At 34.7% G+C, this 23046-nt stretch overlaps 1 protein-coding gene across 1 annotated transcript in view; it reads right to left on the bottom strand.

The window, feature by feature from the left end:
- The window catches only part of LOC145976648 (uncharacterized), a 42268-nt gene that overhangs the window by 1476 nt on the left and 17746 nt on the right, over window positions 1–23046 (bottom strand). Inside the window, exon 3 of the mRNA XM_083107878.1 lies at window positions 735–783. Coding sequence (XP_082964004.1) covers window positions 735–783 — 49 coding nt within the window. The remainder of the gene's footprint in view (window positions 1–734; window positions 784–23046) is intronic.

Raw genomic sequence — 23046 nt, 5'->3', positions numbered from 1 at the left:
ATTTATGTATATACATTTATCTTCAAACATTAAGTATGAAATTTTACATTTTTATTTATGAAATGAATGCTGTACACGCGTGCGACGCGTGAAAAAGCTAAAAAATGAAGAGAATTAGACTTGCAAAAAATTTGTTTCGGCGTCTTTTGAAATCCGGACCAACACTATCGCAAAATAACGCTGTTCGCCAAAGTCTCTGATTATACTCAGGTCAGAACAAGGGGGAGATGCGGAGTCTCCGAGAGGATGAAGCTGCTCATAGGCAGTAAATCCCTACGGATGATTAGAGGTCGGCATCGTGCCTTGTTACCCTGATATGGAATTCAATGGATGTACGAGTAACAAAGTCGATTAACTATCTCTCGCCTGCTCGTGTTAATTCCAAAGGCATGAATGGAGCAAGTAGTACAATGTGGCACAGAGAGAGAAAGAGATTACAAAATAGATCAGATCAATTAAAGTATCGTCATATCGGCTTACTTTGCATCTCGTGATCGAAAAAGTTGTTTGAGTTGACTTATATCTAAGAAAATTATTTTTAAATCTCTGTTAATTAAAAGAATTTTTTTGATAAAAAAAGAAAGCACACTAGCAATAAGTACATAAAAATTTAAAACACAAATATTTAATTTTTTTATGCAACAAAGAAATTTAAAAAGATAAAATATTAAGACACACATCTATAATTGTGTGTGTATACCCGCTTTTTTTAATATAAAAAAATTGTCACTCACCAATTGATGCGTAAAAACGGAGTTGATTGCGTTGAAATCATGCATTGATCTGTAAAACATACAAATATAGAATTTAATTTATATCAAAATAATTAATTATTACATTATTTGAAGGAAACATTACATTGTACGAGCATAAAATTCGATGTGTATAATAATAGAAGAAAGAAATTAATGGAATAATTATATGTAATTTCTAAATAAACACAATCATTTTTTTCTTTCTAAATATAAACTTTCATAAAAAAAAAATTTTCTCCAATTCTATTTAATTTTGTTTAAATCGTCTATCTTAGGATTGCTCCGGTGTCACCCGATGTCTCCCAAGTCTCGTCCTGCTCTCAGGTTGTCACGGTTCGTTGCACTCACTTGCGAAAATGTAGCTTATTATGTTTTTTTACACGGCACGATAAAAACGAACGCGCGATACTTTGTACGGCACTTCCAAACTAATTAAGACACGACAAACCGTCCGTGGGACAATAAAAACTAAACGCACGACATTTTACATGGTATTCCCGATTTTGCTTTTAAAAATCGTTTAAAAACAGTTTGGACTTGGTTTTACTTAGCTTCCCCTTCAAGATAAATCTTTCGATTACTGAACCTTCCCCTTAACATCAAGATAGGCCTATTAGGAGGATTTCATCGGTGAAAAAAGAACCGATTTTCTTAGCCGCTAGAAATATTTTTAAATTATTTTTTTATAATATAAAATAATTATAAGATATATATTTTATATATTTTGTTAAAATTATATAAAATATAAATGCCGAATACATATTTTGTTGGAGACATTATTAACAAACGATGTGGTGACTTTCAATTATTTGAACATTCAATCGATTGTTATTCGTGATGCGAGATGTAAACTGTTAGCTCGTTAGTTACAATGCATCCAAAAGTCCCATTGCTTTTTGTAATAATGATATGACTGTCCTGCCCTTTTACCATCCTCTTATCTTACATTCGGCAAATAGTCGTTAACATAAATCAAAAGGCAAGATAAAACCGTGCCGTGGGCGCATTTAACTCTATAAACACAGTACAACATATTTCTCTTAAAGCACGAAACGGGAACAGCGGAAGACCTCTGCATACAGGATATTTCAGAAGTCGTTGAACCCTAGATAGAAGTCGAATTGAGGGAGACAAATACTTGTTTTAATATCAAGATCACATGAAATTGGAATCAAGGGTTCTTTTTAAATTCTTTTCAAATTACTAATTCTTTACTCCGCTTTTTTTCACCCCTATATTTTCATTCCTATACTTAACATAAGGAATTATGTGATAAAACACATACATATTTTTAAACTATTTAAGTAGGAATTATAAAAATATCTCGATACTTTGATACAATGTAAGCATTTAAAGCTACATAAAGCGCAACGAGACTTCGCCGGGATTTATTTGTATCAGCTGCGAATTGTCTCGTGTTGCATTCCACGTCGCCTACGGACGATTCGTAACTTAAGCGTCATTTAACAAACGTCACGCACACGTGTGAACACACGCGCGCTGTCGCGTAAAAGACGTAATAAGCCGGCGCGAGTTAAAGCGACGCGGGGGTTAAAGATACCGAGGGTTGCGAACCCGCGATCACATGGCGTATAAATTCTCGGAGCTCGGGCTCGTGGCAGGTACTTGGAAGCTTGAAATTCCGCGAGTCTCGCGAATATATTGCTGAGCAAGGATAAATGAAGAACGATAAAGAGCGAAAGCGAGAGAGAAAGGGAGAGAGGAAAGTGCTATGGCACTGGTACTTTGTGGCAATTCACTCTGAGTACTTGTGCCGAATAAGATTAATGTTTCACGCATTATTAATTTATTACGTATGTTTGTAATTATTAAATTATAGATAGTCATTATTTACTTATGCTAATCATGCAATAAATTTTTGTAGATCTATTTCAAAATGTAAATATCAATATATAATAATTTCTTTTAACTCTCTCTCTCTTTCTCTCTTCTTTGACATTACAACAAAATATTTTAAAAATCATGAAACTGATCATCGAAGCTTTTTCAATTGAAACTTAAATGATTAACTGCAATAACAGTTATATTACGATAATTTTCATTATTAGATTGTTTATTTTAAAATCCTACTTAAGCTCTTACAATTGCATTAATACAGCTACAATATGTAAATAAAATTTAATAAATAAACATATTGCATATAGAATTAATAATAATAAATATTTTTAATAATAGCAAATATTAAAATTTTATTTGCGATATAAATGAAATACCCTGCATACATAGAGTATAAAATTAATTGTCGATAATATCGATAGTTTAACGACTTCTTTAAAGCACTTATTTAAATCGATCATCGAAGAACGACCTGCTTCAATGACAAAACAGAAGAAGCAGCTGGCCTGATGGTGACATGAGCGGCTAGAATGTGTAACGAAGTGCACATTCCCCGACGATATACGTGTGCACGACACACGACGTCGATCGTAAGTGAGTGTCGCGTGAATTTAAGCTGCTACGCCTTCCCGGCTGGACTCTTTTTCTGCTTACGCATTTATATAACTCGCAAACCGCGTCTTGTTTGGGAGGCGGAAATCGCGGAAACGCCGACTCGACTTGACTATGTGTGCACGTGCAATCGCATATTCTGCCAGGCATTTAAATTTTTGTTGAACAAACAATTTTCGTCGATCAAAGAATTCTGGTTAATCCAAACAATACAATGAAAATAAAGATTATGCATTAAAATACAGTTCACAAAAATAGATTATTTATATTATTAATATTATAATTAATGTACATATATGTATTATATGTTAATTAAATATTAATAATAATATTATACTATTTATTTAAGGCTTTTAATGTTATATATTTATTATTGCAAAATTGTTATTTAAAATTTTGCAATACAAATAAAAATTTTTTTAAACTTTAAATTATATAATTATAATTGTTGTCATACTAACTTTCTTCTCATTTTGTTTTTTATAATATTTTCTATGAGAAATCATACTACGCTATTTCCGGTTATTACATTTTTACGCATATATTGATTCATAAAAGTTGACATATACATCGTGAAAAATATTATTAAATTATAAAACTGATTATTTTTATACGACATCATATAACATATGATCTTGAAATTGGATTATAAATTTGGCCGGTAGAAAGCAATACTTCCGGCTGATAAAGCGACGCGGCTCGGGAATAGGGAGGACGATTAATATTCTCTTATCACGGGTTCTCGTTGAGCCCCGAAGATTAAATTATCGAATCACAGTTGCGGCCACGCGCGCGTTTGATCACTTCTCTCTGGAATATAATAAATCTTCAATCACAGCGCGTAATCGAGTGAATGGTTCGAGCAAAACAGGGTAGCCTGGCTTTCGCTTTCTTAATGATTTGTCTGTCCTTTGCTTATCTCGTTAACGAATGTTTCACTTCTCCTCGTTCCCAGCGGAAATCGAAGACTAGCAGGGCGTCGCACGTTCGAATTATACTTTGCCATCGACTTGTCATCGATCAAACGTTAAAAAAAATGCGGAGTGCGAACTTTGATCAGAAATTATATAACAATATACATAAAAAGACAAAGCAAGACCAAGCAAAAGTGAACACAATAAAGTCGTAAAAGATAAGAGAAAAATTATATTTTCTATAATGAAAGAAATTGACGATGAAGATTTTTATAAACAAATTTTAAAGTATGAAAGAGAGATTATAAAAATATTTCTCAAAATTTAACTCTTCACTTAATTATCGCAATCATAAAATTTGACTTTAAATTACATCGCAAGTATTTTTATCACGTCTTGTGTATGATTTAGATAAAATGATAAAGATTATTGCAAAAGTAAATATATTTGAAGAAATGTACATGAATATTCACATGAACGTACATTGCGTCAATAGTACTCTGATTTGAGAACAAAGATTAATTAAAATTAAATGAGAACACACTTTACGTGTAATCCGTAGATCTGATTGTCGTGGATTCCGAGCGTGAACGATTTTAATTGGTGTTCTCTAAATATATTCGCTGATTGCATTTGACTCATTAAAATTCATATCGCGCGTCTCTGAAGGACTCAATATCGCAATATCATGTAGATTTTCTTCAACGGATACAGATATCACAGAAGAAGCGCTCCGCTTAAGGTCAATTCGTTCAAATTAGGTGTTTCGGCTTCAAGTAAATGTCTAGTGAATACGTATTGAAAGTTTTTCATTTTAAAGGCTTATGAAACTGGTTATTGAATGTAGAACAAAAGTGTACATAAAAGAGATATTGTGAAATACGTGCTTATATTTAATGATAATGCGATCATATCTTAACCGAAAAAATCGTAATATGAATATGTAACTTTTATTTCAGCACCTTCATTACTGATTTATGTAACGCGAGATAGTCTGTCGAGTAAAATTTATTACATTGTGCACCTCGATAATGCATATTGTCCGTCTTATATCTTCACGTTATAACATAGAACGGATTTAATAAAGATAGATTTGATAATCAAGATAATTAAAAGAGAAGAAAATTAAAATAATATTTAATTTAGAATGTGTCCAATCCTTCATATTTGATATTACTTGTTTTTTTGTTTTATTTAATTTAATTTATATATATTTTACATATATTATATTTATTCTATATACTTATTTATTTTTATTCTATTATATTTATTTTATTAATTTTTTATTTAATATACTATTTAGTATATATTTAATATATTTTTATTTTTTATTTCTTTGGATATTATATTGTACTGTAATATAATTGTACGTTGTTAATAAATTGTGTGTATGTCAAAGATGAGTAAATATTTCATGAAAAAGTATATTCTAATATATTATACTAGAGTAGACTATAGAAATATTACTATGCATAAAAGAATCAATTATAAAGGTTGGAAAAGTGCATTTTAAATACAGAAAATAAAACGCATAATTAATGATATTATATGATATATACACAAGTCTACACAATTATCGTGGCTACTTGTTACTTAATTAAATACTCGTATGTTACTCTAGCTTGTTGCGAACGCAATCCTGTTGTAAGATATCACAAGAAACGCAATGCGGCTTATAAAAAATTTATAATCGTTCTAAATAAGTGGTTTAATTTGAGACGTGTCTACAACAGATAGATTTATGTTTTTCATTCTCGTATAATTGCAGCGTACAAGTATCACCTTGATTCGTCTTGCCAAATCGAGTTTTTATGTTAGAGTTTGAATTATTCAAGAAATTCTCATTTCAAGGCCAAAAAGAGCTCTGCTAGCAATTCATTCCTCGACGAAACCGAACCGCTTTGTGTCGAAGCCGAGCCGCTCCTTCTGTTTCGGCCGTATCCTGTTTCTTGGAAAGAATTTCACGCGGTACTCGCTTCAATGTCCGCCTCTCAAAAGGCGCCATACTTTATAATATCCGTTTCAGCTCGTAGAGCGTCCACGGTCGTCTTGAAAATCTAGCTTTAAATATGAATAGCCAACTGAATGATTTGGTTATGGATAAGATTACCAAGTTTTTACAAGTTTGTAAAATTCTTTGTCTATTGACCGCGTCGACGAAGTTTATTTTTTTATATTTTATTCGTGTTTCGATTGTCTGTTTATATAGGTTCCACCCGTACAAATGGATAAAGGAGACATCGATAAAATATGATAAAGGAAGAAATAATACCTTCGTAAGGTTACAGTTAATATGTAAAGATAATGATAATATGATAATATGATAAGCATATAGATAACCAATGTATAAGTCACGATGAGTAAAAACTGATAAGTTATCGGCGATAACCAAATGATGGAACAGTTAGGTGCGAACAAGAAAAAGGAGAAATTGAAATCATTAATATGTAAATCTTTCAGAAAAAAAATTTACATATATTCTACATATTTATACACAATATTACACCGGGGTGAAAATTAATTACTAATATATTTAAAAATCGAGATATAAATATCTCGCATAAAATCACGAATACATAAATTCCATGATAATTCTACTCGGCTCTCGTAAGAATCCTGAAGAATCTCAAAACGAGAGGGAATCATACGACTGAAGTCGCGATTTATGGCGAATTTCTGACAACATCGTGTAAGTATTATGCCTTTAATTTCGCAACATTAGCTTCTCTTTCGCGAGGAATAATTTATATCGCGGAGTATCTCGTCGCGGCAACCTACGACGAGATCGTACTCGCGCCCGTTTCATCCTCGTGACGGATGCGAGGGAGAATATCTCCGTACGAGCATTGAACATCGGTCTTCGGCCAATGAGAAGTTCCCGAGACGTTTCTTCGACAAATTGAAAAATTCGAATCCCCGCTTTGCCGCGGGCCGGCCATATGGCGTGGATTTGATTAATTGTGCGTGCGTGTGCGTGTGCGTACGCACGCGCGCGCACGACATCGCGAACACGCGAAATGTTATTATCCCGGAGACGAATTGCCTCGCTACTTTACATGCAGCTTCTTCTCCTTTTGCCGCGGTCCAAATAAACCGCATCGTTTCATCATCATCCCCCGCGTTCGGTAGTGCATCGACGTGTCGAAAAATGCCACTCCTCATTCCTATTGCTTTCTCAAGCACTTTCGACGACAGCCTCGAATACCGCGTGATGTATCGCAGCGATTTTTTATCGACGCGGTTTTTATCAACCATCATTGAATAAATTGTTAGGCTCAGTTCCCATCGGGAGACACATCGCATTCATTACTCTCTTAATTAATTCTACGTATCTAGAGAGAGAGAGTGAAAATATATTTTATATATCTTTTCCCAATATAAGATAATAAAAAATTATTATACAAATACAAGTATCAAAATACAATCATGTGATATATAAAGATCTATACTCTCCATTTATTATAATATAGAATATTTTTCCAAAAATAAACTTTCAAAGAGACACAATATTTAAGAGAATTCAATATCAAAAATATTTACTCCAAAATTAAAATTTCAAACTCGCATATCTTAGGAACCAAAATAGAACGCCATAAAATTCAAGCGGTATAAATTACTCAAGAATGTGTACTCTCTACAATATATATCGAAAATTAATCGTGTTGTGTTACTTAAAAATTTATCGAAATTTATCATGGGAAAACTATTTTCAAAATAATAGCAATTAAAAAATATATAAATAATATCGTGTTGTTGTTCTGTAAGATACTCCACATGTCGCATATACCGCTGTAAAAACCACGGATAAATTGCAAGTGGTACTCGAGCATAAGATTCTCATACATGTGTACGTGTATGCGTGTCTTTGGTAGGCCCGATCGATACGTCACGTCGTTACGGCGTTTAAGATGGATGAACTTAGAATCTGCCAGATGTTAGCAGCGAGCAGAGAAGAGTCGTCACCGGAGGACCCTCTCTTGTACATACTTCCCCCGGCGGCGCAATAACGTCGAAGATTATCCCGAGTAAGGGGCGCGCGGGACCCGATTTCGTTAAGGATGGTTAGCCGGAGCTGGCTGCCACTTGCTTGCACCCTTCGCGACGAGCTCGTGCCAAGCAGATGTCTTATTGTCATGCTAAGGGATCACCCTTATGCGATATGTAACGTCTTTCGGCTTGTCGCTTTCGCCGTCGGTTTCTGCTTGCTTGAAATTATTTTTTCAGCAGCCAGGGGGTTGGAACGCGTAACGTATCCTGGCGGGGGGAGGGAGGTCCTCCTCGCTGAAGTACGCAATATGCCATACGGCAAGTACAGATCGTGATACAAATTAGGCGATTAATCGTAGCACGCAGTTTAAAGAGTCGGTCCTTGTGACGTATGCAATGCATCCCCTTCAGAGTCTCTTTAAAAACCTACGACTTAAGGTACAATATGCGACAATTTACCGCGCATGTTTTCTAATTATTTTATATTATAATTTTATCTATTATATAATGGGATGCTTATTTATTTTTGTCCAACAATAACAAAATATAACTATGGATTAATTCTCAATCTTTTCGACACTTGGTATACTTTTAAAATAAAATACAATTATTGCCACAATTAAATATTGCTATAAATAATTATGATTAAATAATGTATTAAATATACTGTTTCAAGAAAGAAATTTATTATTAAAGAAATTTATTAAATTCAATCTTAAATCTATGATACAAACGTCTCCTAAAATATTATTTCAATCATGTAGACTAGATTTTTATAGCTAATGTCCGATCGTCGATTACAGATTGCGAGCGCATTCGCGACTCTCCGCGACACTCATCATCAGCGTCGCGTTTTCAAACCCCAAAAGACTTTCTTAGCTTTCAATTTCACCCCAAGAAGGCGATCTCGAATAAAATCGGCAGCTGCCACCGGCCTTTGTATTTCGCGGGCACGGGCTACGCGGACTTTTGTTGTTCCACGCTTTTGTCGCCGTTGGTCCATATCGTACGAGTGACTCTTGATCGAGAAATTTATCGGACCATACTTCAATAAAAGCGACACACACAGCCTGCAGATTGTAAATGATCAGTTTGTATAGGCTGTCTCAGAAATTCGGTATTTGCTTCCGAATTTCAAACGATTTTTTTATAATAAGAAGATTACATTGAATTTTAAACATTAAATATCGCAGTGATATTAAATTTTAATATGAAAATATATAAAATACATGTTTATATATTTACAAAAATAACATTTTCTTATATTAATCTAATGATTTCTTCATGACAGATGAAAAATAGATATTTAAAAGAAAAATTTAAATATACGGATTTCCTTATTTTATTTTAATTGTTCGATTCAAGGAGAGCTACTTGTGAGCTGAAATTACGTATTCGGCGAATTTATTTTCGAGTCTTCAAATACGCAAAGTCTCGTTGCATAAGTCACTTTCGAGGTCTGAAATCAAGCCTCCCCGTAGCGTTGCTTCGAGACCAAGACCAGGTGCCGCGAGGGCATTTCAGCAGAGAACGATCGTTACGTCCACAGTGCCGATTTTATCGATTCGAGACGTCAACTGCGTCGTACTACTCACCCTCTTCGCGTTCCCTGGTGCGTTTAACCACGCGTTACTTCACTGCCTTCTTTTCTGCTCGCTCGTTTTCCTTCACCCCTCCTTTTCCCTCTCTCTTTTTCCTCCCCCTCCCGTCGCGCACGCGCTCCTTATATCACGAAATACTATTACGTTATAGACGATAGACGATCGCCAGGTGTCCCGAAGTGTGTACCCCCGTGTTAAACCCCCTACTCTAATATGCAGGTGTGCCTCGGCACGCGCACACCGTCTTCTGCATCTTTCTCGCAAACCGTTTTCTCTCTCCCTTTTCTCGCTTTCCTCGATAAGAAGGTGCCAGACATAAGAACGGGAACGCGTGCGCACGAGGGCTTTTGAAAAGTGTCAAAGGCAATAAATACAGTAATTTCATACGCAAATTCATACATTCGTATATGTGTAACTAGAGAACTTTAATCTTCTTCTTTAAAGGGCGACATTCAGGAATTTCGTTCTTAGCAAAAGTATTTTCTTTTCGGTTACACATATAAAAGAGTATCTCTCGATTTTTCACAAAAGCGTGATAAAGAGTAGACAAATACAAATGTGTACTTATATAAAAAGATGCTATCAGAAGTTAGAAAAAAATTAAAGAATAAAAAGGAAAAAATTGATATATCTTAGAGTTAATTTTTGCGAAATAATACCCGGCTGGTTAATGCATATCATCAAGACAACATCTAATGAACGACAGACTGTACGTCCCGCGGTGATAACCGTCTTGAACATAAGGCGGCCGACCATCCGTTTTCCGAATCCGGCGCGAACGGAAAGTAGGCTATTTCAATAAGACATGGCATAAGGCGCACGTGCTATACGCGTGGCTGACGTCTCGCCAGATGACTTCTAATTAAATTACCGTAATTACCGGAGCCCGAAGTCACGGCCGAAGGCGTCCTCCCGATCGGTGGAACTAGGTGTCAAAACGGTTACGTCGTCGTGGTCGCTACCGTGCGATCGTACGTTAATATCGAATGTCCGTAATCCAAGCCAAGGTAGTTTAACAGAAACGAGATTGAAGTTTGATCGAGCGCGAGCAATTCGATATTCCAAGTGCGAGCACAAGCTTAATTTCTTATGCCTATACCGCGTATTATTTCCATAGATAGATAGAAGTATATTCGTTGCGCACCTTCTTATGAATATAAACAATAATACAACATTATCATCTAATTCCTTTTATTTATATGGTGGTTGTTTTAGTTATAGATTTTTCAACAAAATAAATTCTACTCTTTAAGCAGCGATTCCTAAATTTCTTCCAACTAATATCTTCTTTTTGATATTTTAAATATTTTATCAGCATCCCTCTATAAAGGTAGTCAGAAATGAGATAAGAAATTATTAATCAAGTAATTATTTTTAAACAAAGATACAATTGCACAAAAATATTAAATAGATATATAAGTAATGTATTAATTAAGAGGTCACATATTTCTATAAATATATGTTAAAGTTTATATCTTCTTCTTAGGAATTAGACAGGACATCTGATCTTCTACTGTTTTAAAAATTGATCTTTAACACATATATACAATACATATTAAAATTTAAATTTTTGTTAATTTAATTCTGATTTATTTATCTATTAAAATTATCAAAATATTTAACTTAAAAATATTTGAATTTCAAATAGCTCTATTGTAAATACAGCTACTGTCTCTTCTACTGACCTTTTATTATTTAGTACTACCTCCTTAATCTTCTAGCACTTCTAAAAAAGCGATAGCGCCCACTTTGGAAATTACTGCTTTAAACTTTAATAAAAATTTTAAAAATACAGTTAAAAAACTCTTGAATTTAAATTGTAATTTAATTAATAAAAACATTTTAATCTCTTTAAATAAGTTTTATAAATCAATTTTGCAGTTATACATAAAAAAAATTGTAATATAAAAAATATTGAAATTCATCAATCGTTCAATACTTGCTGAGAAAACTTCAAATTTATTAATAAAATTCTAAGCGCAAGAAATAATTAAAAAATAGACAATATTTTCTCTTTTTCTCTCCTCTTATGTGCCACATCATTTTTAAAATGTTCAATATATCTAATATTCTTCCCATATACGCACATATCTCTAATGTAAAGAAATTATTCAACATATTACGCGATTAAATCGAAAACGTCAAATTTCAAGGTTCCTTCATTTTTGGTGTTTGCACTTGATGTAAATGCGTGTTCGCGCAAGATACAGTCTCGATGTTCGTGATAACGAAGCATTTCCAAGAGTAGCCATGTATAATAAAGAGCGTTTTGTGGTGCCACCGGCTAACCTCAAGTCACGCAGTATATCGACACGAACAGCATAATTATAGAGCTTTTTCGGAAAGGCATTACCGCCGCGAAGGAATACTTGTTCTTACCGCATAACGCGTGTATATCCCATAAAATCATTGTGCGTATAAATACCGAAGAAGTACGCACGTATACATTTTTCGGCTTTTAAAAGAACGGGCGTAATCATCGATGACAAGCGAGTCGAAATTAAGATAAGTGATATATTATTTTCCCGATCCTCTCGTCTATCTAATACCTTCGAGAAAAGATTGACGAAAATCTTCTATTTTCTAACGTCAGATGCATATGCATATGAGATTATTGTTGCACGATAATCTCATCAAAATGAATATAATATTAAATGGATATATACATAACTTAAAATAATAAATATTTCCATAATTATATCTTAATTATGTATATAAATAAGGTAGCTTTATTTAATGAAAAAAATTGTAGATATATCGATATTCTGACATTTCAACATGTTTCGTGAATGAATCTAAAATATTGGCACGAATGCATGAATAAAATGAAGAAAACGCATTTTGACAAGAGAAATCGATAAGTGGGATAGCGATCCTACTAAAACCTCAGCAACTGATTTCGTCGTCTTATCATTCGGTCTCAGCTGTTCGCCCCACGCGATGCATTCCGATTCTCAGAAGGGCCTCATAAAAATATACAGGATGCGAGCCGCCTGTTATGCCAAAAGAGCGACCTGTTTCGGTCCCTGGGATGCATATGGTACCATGGTACATATCAAAACATTTCACATGTTAAATGCGTTCGCATCTCTATTTGTAAAAGAGATCAATTTTACTATTTTCGTGATATGTGTGTTTTATAACTATTTTTAAATGACTTTTAGCCTTAATTTTCCTGTAGCGTATTCATTTTTTTAACAAAAAACATATATTATGTATAAAATTATATGTATATGAAACCATAATATATGTAATTTGTATGAAACTATAATATATGTAATTTGTCATAAATTTTGATATCTTGTACAAGCTTTTAATTAACTTTCTTTTCTATAAAAATTCTTATTTATATAAAAATCTTTTAATTTCACAAATATTAAATACTTTAATTTTTTTTATCCGCACTTTTTTAAGCATTTGCTACGATTTTTGCTACGGTAAAAAGCAAAACTACTCCATTTTATTCCTATAACTCAATATTTGTTTTCAGATCTAATTATGAAGAAAAGATGAATATTTATAAATCACTATAATAAAAAGCTTAATAATTACGTAAAAAATGAATATCGATTATAATTAATCTAGATGCACTTTTCACGAGCCTCTTAAATTATTAAATGTTAAATATTTTCCTCGTCTTAAATTATTAAATGTTAAATATTTTCCTCGTCTTGAAAATTAATTGTTGACGTCATGAGAATTTCCCAAGTATGCTATATTACATATGCATATTGCCTGTTATAAGTACAAATAGCAGTGATTAACAAGTTAGACTTCCATTCCTTCCACCGATTGCCCAAGTAAGTAATCATTATCGCTTCGTGCTGGCTGCGCTTAATCGCTTTTCGGCTCGGAGAGCGCTTATTTTCGCGAAGAGCACCTTTTATACACGTCGACCAACATTCGCATTACCGCAAATAAGGCTTTGCTCCTGTTTAGAAGAGTGTGCGTGAAAGTCGAGATGGCGCCTGTACATTTCATAATGAATCTCTTCAGACTGGCGTGTTTTGGCGACCACATGATCGTTTTGTTGTGGCACTAACGAATTTACCAAATATTTCTAAAGTCTACGATCGGACCGCAAGAAACGAAAAGGAAGGCACTCTACAGGGAATGAGGAAGATGGTGAGAAAAGGAGTGGCTCTACGGAAATCCATCGATGCAAAACGCGATTTTGCATGCGGTCGTTATCTTCTTAGAGAGATCTTTCGAGAGTTCTCTTTCTCTCTCTCTTTCTCTTTTTCAAGCGACCTCACCACGAACAGAATTACCCAGGAATTCTATCGAAATCCCGCGACCCCATCTCCTGTTGGTCCTAGCGCGGACATTATCATTGCGTTAACCGTACTACACGGAGAGGAAGAAAGAGAAAGAGAAGAAGAGCTGGTCCAGCTTGGTCCCAGACAATCCAGCGACGGTTCCTGTCCTACTGACGCTGCTTTCGGAAAGATGAAGAGAAAGAGAAGAAGGGGAAGACGCGAAGAAAGAGAGAGATGGAGACTCGATCAGTACAAAGACCCACCAGACGGTAGTACTCGTTTCTTTCTGCTTTGTATGTGTGTGTATGTGTGTGTTGCCTTTTATCCTTCCCGGCACTTCCTTCCCACCGTCTACTCTCTTCTGCCATTTTTTCTTTCTTCTTCTCTTCGTCTTCTTTTTCTTCTTCCATGAGCATCTTCCCTTTCATTGCGTATTGGCACTTCCATCATTCGAATCAAAATTTCGTTCGCGATTATCGGCTTATTCATGAAAGCGGGTAAGCAATTTCAAGTAAATGAGACAGAGAGAGAGAGAGAGAGAGAAGATAAAAATGAAATATATATATAGAAAAAATTTCTATATTAATCTATAAATATATTTTATACATTGAAATAGAAAAGATTTCTCTACAGTATTAAATAAGATAAATCAAATCATTCATTATAAACGAAAAATATGCATTATTTTACGTAATTAAAAATAATACAATTATTGTGCGATTACTGGTATTAAAATTTAGAATTAATTCTAAAGAATTAATAGAAAATGTTTAAAATTTGCAGCGTGCTATTTTTCTTCTAAAGTCTTGATAAAGTCTTGGAGCTTATATACGTGTAAGAAATTTCTTATTTTACAGTTTATATATATATTTCTATATAATACCTATTTAAATGCTTATATAGATATTTAAGTGGTTTCTTAGTAGTTTCTTCAGTAAATATTTATATTTGCATTAAGATGCGCACTAGAATGTATTATTTATATGATGGATCCTGGGAGGAAACATCTCGAGGGAACACGATCATGATGACGATGACAACGTCATTCGAGGACACGGGGAACGAAATCCCTCGAAGAATATCACCTCGACGAGTATGTCCGCGGTTAATTGGACGGGGCCCGATCCGCGCGTATCATAAGACCTCGACGTCGGCGAGGCGGTCCTCGCCTCATCAATCTGGGCGCTGACTAGCTAATTTCGACATGGACAGCACACGAGGGATCCAGACGTAAATCGCTATCGGGAGAGGATAAGTCGATGGAATCGCGCGGATTAACAGCCGGCAGAATCGGCCGTCTTTGCATCGTCTAAGAGATAGGCAGTACGATTTCGTGACCAAGCGATTCTTTTTTTTACTTTCTTACAGTTTCACCGTGGCAAGGGATACGTACGTACACTCGGAAATGTTCGATTCTTTTGGCTCGAAGACTTGGATGCAACAGCAATTATTTATAGATTGAATTAAAAGTTTCTAAAGTGTACATAAATTGCACAAAAATTTGCAATAATACGAAATCTTTCTGTAAACGATGTCCGATAATCTCTATAGTTATTTTAAAAATATTTAATTCTTATTTTTCGCATTTGTTTTTCAAAATATATTATTAACGCTATCATTATATTACATACACATTTTATTATTTATATTATAATAATCTTCTCTTATCATGATAATCAAATAATTTCTAATTTTCTTTCTCGATAATATAACTTTCTTGGTTGAAGAAAAATAAGAAATTTAGTAATTCTTCTTTCTCTCCCTTGAAATCTCTCTTCTTCTGCATCAACATATTTTATTATTATTATTATAATTTTTCGTTACCCTAACTAAATAATATTTCTAATTCTTTCTCTGGTCAATGTTTAATCTTTCTTTTTTGAAGAAAAGAAAAATTTAGTAATTTGTTCGAAATGTTCTTATTTGATGTATATATTTTAGAAAACAAATATTTTAAAATACGTCAATAAATAAAAAAAAGATGGTGTTTTTTCTTCTTTCCTCCAATTATCGCGCTCTTTGGCTTTTACTGGCCAATTTTATAATTATTATTATTTTGAGCCAATTTTTATTTTAATTCAGTAATTTTTTTCTTCTCTCTTGGAGTCAAGATCCCCTCCTCTCCTGTGTCAATGCAATCATCCTCCACAACATAAATTTGCCATGGCGGCTATGCGCGCGACGGCAGAAACGACTTATCGTAGAAATCCCCGCTGATTGACGCTTCTGCGAAAGCCGGAGGGGTCCGCGGCGTCGTCGGCTTACCGAAGGACCTCACGCGTATTGTTATAGTACATGCGTGCATGCACGCAGGCTCGCTTGCGCGCTCGCGCGCGCGCGAGCGCACGCAGTTGCGGTATAAACGTTGGTGCACAATACGAATCGAGTTCCATTGAGACAATTGGCAATTTTCGACGCCGAATATCCGTCGGAAGCGGCGGTAGCGCCCACGGCCACTCACTTGGCAAATTGAAGTCCAGACAATAAATTGCAAACTGTCGTATGTGCTACGGTACCGCACGTACGATGTGTCGTACGCGTGCGTACGCGCACTACACACGCACGTTCACGAGAGACGCGAGCGCGTTCCTTCCTTCTCTCTCTTTCTTCTTCTACCTTCGCTTTCTCTTTCCTTCTCTTTCCCTATATCGACCTTTCGCCCCTCGTCTTTCTCCTGTCCTTATCTCGCTTCCCTTTCCCTTTCTCTATCGTCGACATAAGGACCGCACGCAGTAACATTACCATTCGGTCGCAGACGAATTCATTGGCTATGCCAGAGCGTCTTCCGTTCACAGGCAGAACGGTTGTCAGTCCGGTTTGACCCGACTTAGATTGTACGTGAGGAGCTGTTATGGTCGGCACTCATCAAACGATCCGCACGGATCCGCGCACATCGAACGAAGCGGTTTCATGTTTTACCGGTGTAGAGAAGTGTAGCAATTGCACTACTTCTCGCTTATCCAACGGAATCGGAATGGATCGAGATATCGAACTCTTTATCGATAATAATGGTTCCCCTTTGTTCTACAAATTCTCGCTTCGAGCAAAAATTGAAATTATAATTTCGATATTTTTTCCATACTTTATAATTAAAATATATACTATCATTTTAATAGCATTTCAGATAAAGTTTGTAATTTTCTGCTAACGTAGAGTAGAGTAACTCGAGGGAAGACGCCATGTTGGATAAGATGCCACTTATCCTTAATTTTTTTAAGTTTTTTGATAAAGGGTATCACACTAATCTATTTATTATAATTGCTAAAATGTTACTAAAATTTTGTTGTTACTGTTAAAATAATTAGAAAGAATTAGAATAATTAAAAAGAATTCGAATTTTTTTATTACAATCAAATATAAATATAATGACGATAATACTTTCGATTTATTTTATTTTCTTTCGCTCATAATTATAAAAATATTATCAAAGTTGGGTATGGTGTCTTCCCCCGAGTTACCCTATATATATTTACGATCTTTTCTGTGCCGAGTGCCTGCACTCTGAAACGATAAGATAATGTAATTAACGCGTATCGACTGAACTCGCGGACATTAAATTGTAATAATCGACGGGGAAAATAACATCTGGCCACCTATTCTCATTGCGATTGACTCATCGATGCTTTATCAGCAATTCGAATTCCCATACTACATACCTGCGCGAGCGTCATTATAGTGAGTGAAAAAAAGATTCTCACCGGCGGCCCATTAAAATATAGGGGCGGGCCGGTGATGCACATCTGCCTACCTCCATGCGCAATTACGAGCGAAACTGGCATTGTGTGCCGATGCAATGCATCGACTCGTCCCGAAGAGACGATTCTGCATGTGTCGCCTTGATTCTCTCTTTCTTTCTTTCTCCTCTCCTCTCCTTCTCTTTCTGTATCTATATCTTTATCTCTATCCCTCATGGGGTTTTATTCATCGTGGCATCGCGCCGGTATGTTCCTGTAAGAGGTTCGCACGCGACATCCAATCCATGACTACATATGCGCTTCGAAGTGGTCTTGCGACTTCCGACCCCCATGTCAATGCGGTTCGCATATTTATCGATTATATCGTCTGTGTTTACCATATACTTTGTAATCTTAAAAATCGAGTTTTACGAGGCACGAGAAGGGTGCGCAGAGAGACGATTCAAATTAATTCCTCCATCTTTAGAAGGCATAAGTTGCGCTGTCTACATTAAAGAATGAATTCGAAAACTCTTTTCGTGAACCGCATGAGCAGCTGGTGGAAGCTAGTTAATCGTACATCACACATGTTTCTTTCGAAAAATGCTCCGAGGCGTCGTAAAATGTGAAATTAAATATTATTACAATATTTACGAGTAGCGGAAGCAAGTGACGTGAGCTTTTAGCTGTCGTACGACTTCGTTAAAAGCGATACGCGGGTGCTCTCATCCTGTTGAAGGAGATCCTGACAAGACAATTTCGAAACAGCGTACTTTACCAAGAAAGAATCCTCCGGCCGGGATATTGACGTATTATACGGGATAATTCGGTGGCAGTAATACGTCACTTCCGGCAGGCAATAATAAAGTCCGCCTTCTTTCTACAGGGTTGCGCTTTTCGAGCAACCTGGGCGCACTCTTTAATCGAATATTTAGATAAAGATTCGCGCGCGTTATGGGAGTGCCACATCCGGTGTAATAAACCGTATCATTATATGCAGATTGTGGCATAAAAATTCATTCGACTCGTGCTGACACGAATGCGACGTTCGAAATTGCAAGCAAGGAATGCTTGCATCCATCAAATCGATATTACGAATTAATTCTACACTGTGGCGAAATATGAATAAATGATTAGAATTTCAATACACATTACAAAGCTAATTTTTTAATGAAATAAAAAACGAAGTCTCTATCTTTGAAATTTTTAATTTAGCTTCAAGAAAAAACTCTGATTTATTAAAAAGAAAAATTAATATTATAATCTCTGAGCGTCAGATTAATTTATTGCACTGATTTGTTTATCTACAATTGTTATTTACGGACAGAAAGCGATCTAAAACGTGAGACTTGATATTAAAAAAGATGCTCGTGCAATCGCGAAAAAACTTTCGAGGAACCGAACCGAGGGGTAAAAAGTTTTCCCACGTACTTCACGGTCTTCCTGCGATGATGTCGATGAACGTCGAGGAGTCACCAGGTGACACCCGGATGACGAAAACTCCTTGGTCGATGGGCTCGATGAAGGTGAATCTCGTATACTATGACCTACTTGCGCGGAGGGAGGGCACGTAAAAAAAAAATCACTGCGAACAGATAGGAACTCCTTGCCGAACCGTGGGAGAGTCCTTCGGGACGATCAGGCATTGAACTTTCTTCTTCCGGTCTTTTATCTCTCTGAAGCCACAAATTCTGCGATCGCGCGCGTCACAAAAAAAGCGCCGAGGGAGAGATTCGTGTCCTTTATTATAGCACCTCCTTCAGAATCCAACGCAATGGTTTATACACGTGCATGTATAACATACGATAACTTTGTGTCGCGTTAGAATAATGAATTTGATTCTCTTTTAATGTCGGAAGTCGGCCAGTCGGATATCTTATCCGGTCTCGTTTGTCGTCAGAAAACCCACGCACGAATATCGGATTACATTCGTGAAAAAAAAAGTTATTCAGTGTTCGATACAAGGAATACGTTCATCAAATGCATATGCCCATTATCGAACATTCTATATAATTGTCGCGTTATTGCATATGATTTGTCAGGATTGCAGGAAGCAGTACACGGCCAGATCCTGCGAATGCGTTATGTTCGCTTGATTGGATGAGAAGTTTTAGGATTAAGCAAACATCGTTCCCTCCACGCATTCCTGCGAGTAATTTATGACGGAATATTAGAGTACCGTGAAAGTCACCCGAAACTCCTTACGGTCGATGCAGTAACGGATGATTGTCATTAAAAGCAATGTGATATCACGCAGGTAAAAAGACAATCATCCGCTGTTTTTTCTTATTTTTTCATAAATCTTTCTCGCACGGAAGATTTTAAATTTTCACGATGCTTCTTTTCAAAAAGAAAAGCTCTATCTTCGTGTCTGGTTAAAGATAGGAAAAAGTTTCTAAGAATTTTGTTGTTTCTACGGTATGTAAACAGAAACCAAATGGGCGGATAGTAGTGTCATAAAACGATTTTAGTTCCCACGGATGATGTCGTACCGTTACAAGGACTCGAAATCCTTGAGGAAAACAAGAAGTTAAAGAAAGCTACTTTTTGTGATGACACAAGAATATCAAAAATCCTTTAAAAAATCAAAAAAGTAATTAAGAAAAAGTATTAAGAAAGGAACAATGCATTGGAAAAATGTCAGTTTCTTTAAAATATATATTTATTATTATGGTAAAGAAGAGAAAAAGTCCGTACTATTTTTATACGAGGTTTAAACAAATTTTACATTTGTAATGAAGAATAATCCAAATCAACATGAAAGAGAATTAAATATATAATTTATAACATTGATTTTTATTTTGACATATATATTGTAGAGAATATATTCTCCCAAATAATACATGCTTTGAATTTGTGGTGCTGTCTTTTGGTTCCTAAGATTTGTGATTTCGAATCATAATTTTCATACTTTTTTTCTCTTTTGTATCTTTTCGTTATATTCTATCTGGTGTTCACATTTTTTTGTTTACTTTTGCTTGTCATTGTATTCCTGCAGTACGCTTTAATATTTTTTGCGGATTAGTCTTTAGTTTCCTTAGTTAGGAATTTCGAAATAGGTGTAGCAATGCTTTACGATTTTTAAAATAAATATAATTTTATAGAATATGAAAAATTGAATAGCTTTTTGTTTTTTTTAAATTTTTCTTGTTTTATTTTAATACTTTATTAAGTATTTATTATTAACGATGAAAAATATGAATATTTAAAAATATTTAAACTAAGATTCTTTCCTATCTGCATTTTTATTTTATAATAAAAAGGATGATCTTGAAAATATATATCAAGATTAATCGTTGATTTAAATTCTTTTTTTTAAATGTTATTTTTGCAACTTCAAAATAGCATATTTTAAGAACTAAAAGAGAATACTGAAAAATTCAAAGTGTATAGTTAATAGAAAGTACCCTTTCTACAATATACATATGTCAAAATGAAAATAATTCATGCTGTGAAGTTAATGTAAAGCTTTACCAATTTTATATATGTAATGTTTATATAAGTATATGAAATATATTTATATTCTTCTTACTTCTATATTCTTGCTTTAATTTTTTGAGATGTACCATTAATTTATAGAAAATTTATAGAAAAATTTATTTCAAAATCTTGCAACTTTATATCGTGCACTTTTAGTTATGAGGAAAGAAAACAATTTTAATGCAGTTTATAATGCATTGACTTATCTTTTTAATTGTTACTTGCATTTAATTTGCATTTGCAATTTTAATTTTAAGTCTCTTTCTCATTTACATGTCATTGTGCAATCATTATTTAGAAATCTTGTGCGGATTATGAGATGATCGAACAATTAAGACAATTTTAAACTATTGATGCAATTGTTTTAGGAATATTGTGCGTTCACCGTCTGATTTAATAATTGTTGACTCGTATTTTTGATTTATTATGTCAATTCAAGTAGATGGCTTATCGTCACGTGCCAAAATATGTTTTCTGTAATCCGACATTAGAATTATACCGGGCGCATCCTCTTGCAGAAAGCGAAATATTCCCCTTTCCTTCGATGCTTATCGTTTCTCGTATGCGCATAGTTAAGCACTATATGTCCGTCTTTTTGTTCCGCCGAGGAAATGGCGAATAGGGGAGAGGCGGCGAGGTCATTTATTACATTACCTGCGGAAGTCTGGGCTATTGCGTTGAAGACTCTTGTCTTTTTAAAGAGAAGGGGTATCGAGAAGAAGGAAGTTACGTATCTAAGAATGACAGCTCACGAGTTATTAAATTGTCTGTTCGATGAATAGTTCGATCAAAGTTCTTGCGAGCGAATGAATAGTTATTAGGATTGATTCGATATTTTCTCATTTTTAACATTTATGTGACTTTAAAGACACATAAGAGAGGGAGAAAATATCAAAGAAACAATAAAATTCTACACAAAATAATTATTTCTTAGATAAAAATATTTGATATTGTTAAAAATATATTTACGATAAATGAAACAATTTTTCAGAGTTTTTAGACATTATTATGATTATTAAAGAATATCTATAAATATTGAAAGACCCTCTCCTACTAAACACGCTATTACATGATAAGAAAATGATGAGACCATTATTAGAAAGTTATCTGCGCAAGCGGAAGTACGTCTCGTGGACATAGTGCTCAATTTCCTTCCCGTAATCTACTAATACGGATGTATTTTCGGTCAGAGAAGGGGTCACACAAGACTGCCCCTGTGTCTTGGATTTGATCTTTGACGACTTCCTCGCCTCCACCCTGCGGTTATCGTACTCATGACCCGATACACCACTAATTTCATGATTATCCCCGCAGGAAACACGATGACACCGGAAGCACATGTTGCGCGACGTCAGTTGGTTTAAAGAGAAACGAAGAAATTTACAGTATATAAGCCTTCCGTTATCTTTTGTATATCGCATATTGACTAGAAAAATACACGAAAATAGTCAAAAGCGTAATGCATTTTGAATATATTCCCAAAATCGTTAAAAATTTGAAATATTAAATGTAAAAATAATTATATCATAAATAACAATTTTAAAAACACCTATTTTTTTAGAATTTAGGGAAAGAATTTTACATACATATATATGTATAACTTCGAAAATAATATATGTATTAAGTTTGTTCAAAAATTTGATGAAACATAAAAATGTAAGACTTGTAATATAAAACTAAAAATCCCTCAAGACAGCACTTCTAGCTAATAATAGCTAATTATGCGCATATGTGAGAGATACGCAGTCCTTTTTGTGTCAAGTCTACAAACTAACGATTCACGTTGCATTTTGACGTTGTAGCGTTTTCCCTGATAGTTATGCAAGCGGTGAACAACGTTTGCGATCGCCTAGTCAGAAGTGGAATCGTTCAAAGTTATGCTTGTGGACTTCCTGCGCCATGTGCCT

The sequence above is a fragment of the Camponotus vicinus genome, unplaced genomic scaffold (genome assembly GCF_025532165.1).
Source record: "Camponotus vicinus isolate PSW18456_S1 unplaced genomic scaffold, iyCamVici1.0 SCAF_9, whole genome shotgun sequence".
Taxonomy (NCBI): domain Eukaryota; kingdom Metazoa; phylum Arthropoda; class Insecta; order Hymenoptera; family Formicidae; genus Camponotus; species Camponotus vicinus.
The sequence above is the reverse complement of the archived record's forward strand: the minus strand, read 5'-3'. Positions and strand labels throughout refer to the sequence as shown.